The sequence below is a fragment of the Brugia malayi genome (genome assembly GCF_000002995.4).
Source record: "Brugia malayi strain FR3 genome assembly, contig: Bm_v4_ChrX_scaffold_001, whole genome shotgun sequence".
Taxonomy (NCBI): domain Eukaryota; kingdom Metazoa; phylum Nematoda; class Chromadorea; order Rhabditida; family Onchocercidae; genus Brugia; species Brugia malayi.
The window spans coordinates 14,585,857-14,592,291 of record NW_025062479.1 but is presented as its reverse complement, the minus strand read 5'-3'; the positions used below and the strand labels follow the sequence as shown (position 1 = coordinate 14,592,291).

At 22.4% G+C, this 6,435-nt stretch overlaps 1 protein-coding gene across 1 annotated transcript; it reads left to right on the top strand.

The window, feature by feature from the left end:
- Positions 1-958: 958 nt before the first annotated feature.
- Bm5849 (Uncharacterized protein) lies at positions 959-6,435 on the top strand (the record flags this gene model as incomplete). Its single annotated transcript, XM_043074868.1, has 8 exons — positions 959-1,435; positions 1,803-2,025; positions 2,621-2,692; positions 3,000-3,221; positions 4,180-4,300; positions 4,633-4,771; positions 5,322-5,537; positions 6,196-6,435. 8 exons carry the CDS (start codon positions 959-961, stop codon positions 6,433-6,435), a joined length of 1,710 nt encoding a protein of 569 aa, XP_042930802.1.

Below are 6,435 nucleotides of genomic sequence, written 5' to 3'. Positions count from 1 at the left end.
CAAAAAAATATAAGAAATATTAAAATGCGTCATTTTATGTAAATGATTAAGAAGCAACGAATAATGACAAAACATACATACCTGAAAGAGGTATATATGTGATTTTTGTGACATACAGTGGAAAAAAAAAGAAGAAACAGTCAGTGAGTCAGTAAAATTTATAAAAGAGAATATAAAAGTTTGTTTTGAAAATGTTTAACAAATTTTTTGATCTTTGATAAATGGGTAAGCGTTATTTGTTCAACTAAATAAATATTTAAGAGAAAAAAATAATAATCTTTTTCCTTTTCTTAAAATAAGATTTTTGCAAAAAGAAAAAACTTTAAATAGTTTAAAATAATTTGAATAATTTAAATTTTTTTGCAAAAAAAAGAACAAAAAAACATGCACTTAGTAATACATTTAATATTTCATAAAAATGAACACATTGAAATTTTAATTCTGATATGATTAGCAACGATAAGATGACACCGTTAGATGTTTGCTTTTTTAATACATATATATCTGTCTGCATGTTTGTAAACTATCAATGTACTGTCAACTGAAATTGCTTTAGATCTTTTTCATCATATTATTTTTTATTCTTCACAATGTATTTTTTGTATATATTGTATAATTAAATTCCAAGACTTTTCTAACAATTTAACTAATATTAGGCCCATTCAATAATTTGCATAATTTGATTTAAACCTATTCAATAATTTGTATAACTTGAACTAATCAATAATTTGATTTGTTCTAATATTTCATCTTAACTAATTTACGGTTTAACTCGTAAAATTAGTTATATAATTTAGAGTACCTCAATCAACGTATCTAAAACTATTTTGTGGATTATTATTCCCAATTATATTTCACAGAAAGAAAATAGGAAAAAAGCAAAAGCAAAAGTAAAAACAAAAAAAGAAACAAGAACAAAAATTAAAAAAAAAAAAAGAAAGAAAACGAATTCTTATTAATGGCAACAAATAATTCAAATGGATGTTCGACTATAGCATCATCCGAAACATCTGTATTTTATCCAATTCATCAAAATGACTGTCATCAAACTATCTGTGATACTACACAAATTATTACTTCTTCTACTACTACTACCACAACAGCTACAACAACTTATTCACGAAATAAAATTTCTATTCTACAACCAACAACATTATTAATTCATAAAAATGATGGAAATGGTATGTTACCATTAATTGATATAAAAAAAAATGGTAATAATATGATTGTTAATGATAAATCACAACAGTCAAGAAAATCATTGATTGAAGTGTCGTATAATGTAAAGAAAACGGATGTAAGATGTGATTTTTGTAATGGAACACGTTATATTATACTTATAATGGCAGTTCTAAGTTTAACAGCTACACGTGCTAATGAAATGACATTTAATTTAGCAGTTATTTGCATGACATCAAATGCTACTGTTGAAGGGGTTAGTTTATTTTTTATTTTTTAATTTTATAGTTTATATATTTTTTTCTTTTCTTATAAATGTGTATTAAATTTAGTTAGTTATATTTATTAATCTTTTTTTATTCTTATAAATAATAAGTTTATTTAGTTACATTTATTTATTCTTTCTCTTTTCTTATAAATATACAACAAATTTATTTAGTTATCTGGATGAAATCTTATGATTAATTTTAATATTATAATTTTTATTAAAAAAAAGAAAAATTCAAAAAAATTTAAAATTTATTCAAAATAATTTTTCTAATTTTTTCTTTTTTAATATTATTAATAATTTCAAAAAACAAAAAGAAAAAAACAACAAAAAAAAAAATTTTTTTTCATTTTAGGTTGAACCAGTAAAAATATCACCTCGAGAAACGAGTACAATATTTGCCGGTGGTGGCTTAGGTGCTATAATATTTGTTTTACCAATCGCATATGCACTTCATCGTTTCGGTTCACAAATTGTTTTTAGTATTCTTTTACTTTTTTCATCATTTGGCACTGCATTAATGCCGTTTGCTGCACGTCAAGGTGTTACCTGGATGGTATGTATACGTATCACACAAGGTATAATTTTCATTTTATAATTAATATATTTGCTGGTAGCGGTATAGGTGATATAATATTTGTTTTATCAAATTGCATATATCTTTTTACATTATTATTAAATTTAATTAATATTATTGTGGAATATTAATCATATGAATTGTTATTTAATTAAATGTATTAATTGTTATTTTATATTATATCGCTATCAATTAAATGAAAAATATCATTTAACAAATTCAATATGATATTCAGTAGGTTATATTGATAATATATGTAACGACACATAATAATAACAAATAAATTTGTTTATGTACATTAATTTATGCGTGAAATTATAAATTAGTCAGAATCAATTGATATGTTTATATTTTAACATTCCATATCAATTATTTTAAAAAGGCAAAACGGCAGATACTTATGAAATTTATTCTAATAATAATAAAAATAGATTTATTATGAATATTAATCAACACTGATGTTATTTTAATAATATTAACATAAATTTTGTTTGTAAGTTTTAATAGTTTTTAATAAGTTTTTTTTGTTTATAATATTTTTAATAGTTTTAATAATATTTTATAAGTCCTAATAGTTTTTTTTAAAAAATTTGCAGGTATAGCGTTAGCTTCAGCTATGCCTTTAATGGGTTGTGTTAGCGCAAGTTGGGCTCCTATCGCAGAGATTGGTAGACTTTAATTTTATCCTTTTTTTTTTTTTTTTGATACTTTTTTTTTTTTCAATCTATTATAACGCTTACATTTATATTACATTCTTTTATTTCTTAAAAATCTCAGTCAAAAATTTATATAAAAAAAAAAAAAAGAAATTTGAATGATAAGAAAAAAAAAATTGAACCATAAGAATAAATTGTGAAATGTAATCTAATGTTTATAAAAAAACCAATTTTGTTATGTTAAAATTTCGGTCTAATAAATTTATTTAAAGTTTGTAATTTCAGATCTATTTGATATATTAAAGGGTTAAAATTTCAGGTCATTTTTTAACTTTACTCTCATTAGGTGGTCAATTATCACAAATTATCACAATGCCATTAGCAGCACATTTATGTGTTACATTCGGATGGCCATCAGCTTTCTATTCAGCTGCAATTATATCTGCCACCTTAGCATTCACATTTTTCATTTTTTATCGAAATGATCCTATGAAACATCCATGTGTCTCTGCTACTGAAGCACTTCTTATCACTGAAGGAGGTTAATTTTTTTTTTTTTTGATAAAATTTCAATTTTTATTGAATGTGTTTAGCCTAATTAATTGCTGAAAGAATTTGAAATTTGTTTCCTACTGTTATCGCAATATAAAATAAATTAATTTAACGAACTTTTGTTGCTTAGAAAGTTAGCTAGAAAAAAAGATTTAAATTAAATTTTATCATATAGCAATTTACAATTATCATTAGTATTGCTTCTCCCTGATAATTTCATCAGCATGCTTATCTATTTCCCTGATAAACAAAAAAAAAAAACTTATTTTCTAATAAGCCCATTGTTATCGAAATAACACGTTAACTTAATGATGAAATTCTTGCGCCTAATTTAGCTTTAATTAAATTATAAGTTTATGACTAGATATCATTACTTAATAATTATAAATTCGTATTACTTATTCTTGATATCAGAAAATTTTTCTTAAATTTATTCTTTTGATGTTTTAAATTTATTATTTGAAAACTTTACGTCAGGACTACTCATTCATTCAATCATTCACAACGATGTATGATGTATTTGTTTCACTATTGACCTAATTATAATTTTAAATAAATATGATCAACACTAGTAATATTAACATCATTTTATCTCATTTAATTTTATTATTTAAATTTCATACTTATTTTATTTTTAAATTCATACTTATTCATTTAAAATTAATTTTACTCATTCATTTAAATTCATTTGACTGGAACATTTTAATTACTTATTTATTTAAATTTTAAATTCATAATTGTTGAAACTATTTATCAACACTATCATTTCATTTTCATGTCAGTATTTTGAGAATTAATTAAGCATGTTTAAGCAATATCATTTAATTAAATATATCATATATTTAACAAACAATTTTAAAAGAATCTAATCAAACTACTCAAGCATATATTGCTGTAATAATTATTTTTGCAACAAGTTAGTTTACTTTAATTTTTTTTTTTTATAGCACAACGTAAGCGTCGTAAAGAGATAGCAATACCATATCGATCTATTGTAACCAGTCGTTCTGTTTGGGCAATTTGGTTTGCATTTTTGGGTAATGCATTTGGATTTCAACTTCTTGTTCAGTATGTTTTAATTTTTATCGTTTTATAATTTTTCAATTATTAATTGATAAAAATTTCAATTCATTATTAAATTTATCATTTAAATGTCAGAGCTTATGAAAGCAGTTATTTGAAAAAATTATAGATATGTTACCAATCATATTGATTAAATTATACAAATTATAAATAAGTAGGTTTATGGAATGATATATTTTAATATATGATGCAAAAAATTTATTATTTTAAATTATTTTGATTAATTCATTTTTTAATTTTTTGTGAAATAGTAATAATTTGGTAGTAATATTCATAATTCGATGATTTTATCTAAAACTTTATTTAATCACTTACAGATTTATGCCAACATATCTTAACAAAACTTTGGCAGTTCCAATTGAACGAACTGGTTTATCAGCAATATTACCACCTTTTGTTCAATTAGTTATTAAAATGATTGCCGGTGTTCTTTCTGATAAAATAACATGCATTTCGGTTAGTTCAACTCTAATATAATCATCCAATTGTTAAAAGATTCCATATATTCCATTCTTAAAAAAAAAAAAAAAAAAAAAATACAATTATAGCTAACTATAGGCAAACATTATTAAGTTATTAAAAATTTTTGACATAAATGAATATTGATAGATTTAAATTTATAACTTACTAATTACCATAATAGAACGTAGAACTTGATGCTACTAACTTGAATTGAATTAAATTAAATTAAAATTATTAATTGATAAGAATTATGTTACAATTAAAAGTCATAATTTAATGATTTGTTATAAATAAAAAAACCGCAATTTGATGTCTTAATAAATGAAATATTCTTTCCAAACCTAGCTTGTTAATTATTTTGTGCTATAAAATCAAAAAAAAAAAAAAAAAATCACCACATGTTATGCAAACATCAAGCGTAATTAATTCTAGTAAAAAACTATAATTTATTTATCATAAACAGTAAATTCATTATTTTAATTACAAATTTAATAATGATGAGTGTTTTTTTCTTCTTTTTTTTTTTTTTTTTTTTTTTTTATAGGAAAAATTTAAACTTCAATTGTTTAATACAATTGCAATGGTCGGTTGTGCTTCATTCATATTACCACTTGGCTTTCTTAATTCAAATAATGTTGCAATTGCTTTACTTTGTTTTACGGGTGCTGTAAGTTGCATTGGGTTAATTGCTTGTGGTTCAATGAAATCAGCAACATTAATTGCTCGTACATTTACTGAATTTGTTATGGCTGTTGTTCAAGTTCGTTTGTTTGTTTATTTTTTTTTTCTTGTTTACTAATAAGTGTTAGTATTATTTAGTAATGTTTAAACGATTCCTACAGTGATTAATTATCAATTAAGAATGAAATATAATTTACTTCTCAAATGTATCATATTGAATATGTGTATAACTTATTAATAATAGCATATCACTAATACATTTCTTAATATATTAATTACTATGCTTTTCTAGATAAATTAATATTAGTACACTGGTATATTACTACCTAATTAAACTTCAATAATGATACATTCGAGAATATTGATAATTTATTAATAGTAGTGGCAGTAATGCCAGATAAATTTAGATGAGTCAATTTTGATAAATTTCCAATTTAATTCAAGATTTAGTCATTTTAATTAATTCAAATTTGATTTATTCGTCCCTTATAATATTAATAGTTCAAAATTCATTTGAAAAATTTGATTTTTTTTTAAGTGTTTCAAATTCTTCCTTTTTTGCATACAATTTATGTCAACAAATTTATTCAAAAAAAAGAAAATGAAACTTAACAATTAACAAAACTAGAGAAATAAGTTGAATATTTGATTAATTACTACAATTTTTTTTTTTAAATTTTTCAGATAAAATTTAATTATTTTAATAAACAATATATATAAATATACATATATTGCAGCTAGTTATATGTATCAGTATGCTTTTGGTACCATTTGTGGTTAGTACATTAGCACCGAATAATACCATAATGGAATGGCGCTATATTGTCTTCACGACAGCATTCATTTTAATGCTATGTAATGGATTATTTTGTTGGTTATGTAGTGCTGAGCCAGAACCTTGGGCTTTATTAATTGAACAAAAATGTCAAAATCATTGCGATGTTAAAGGAAAATTAGGTCAACAAGATATAGCATAA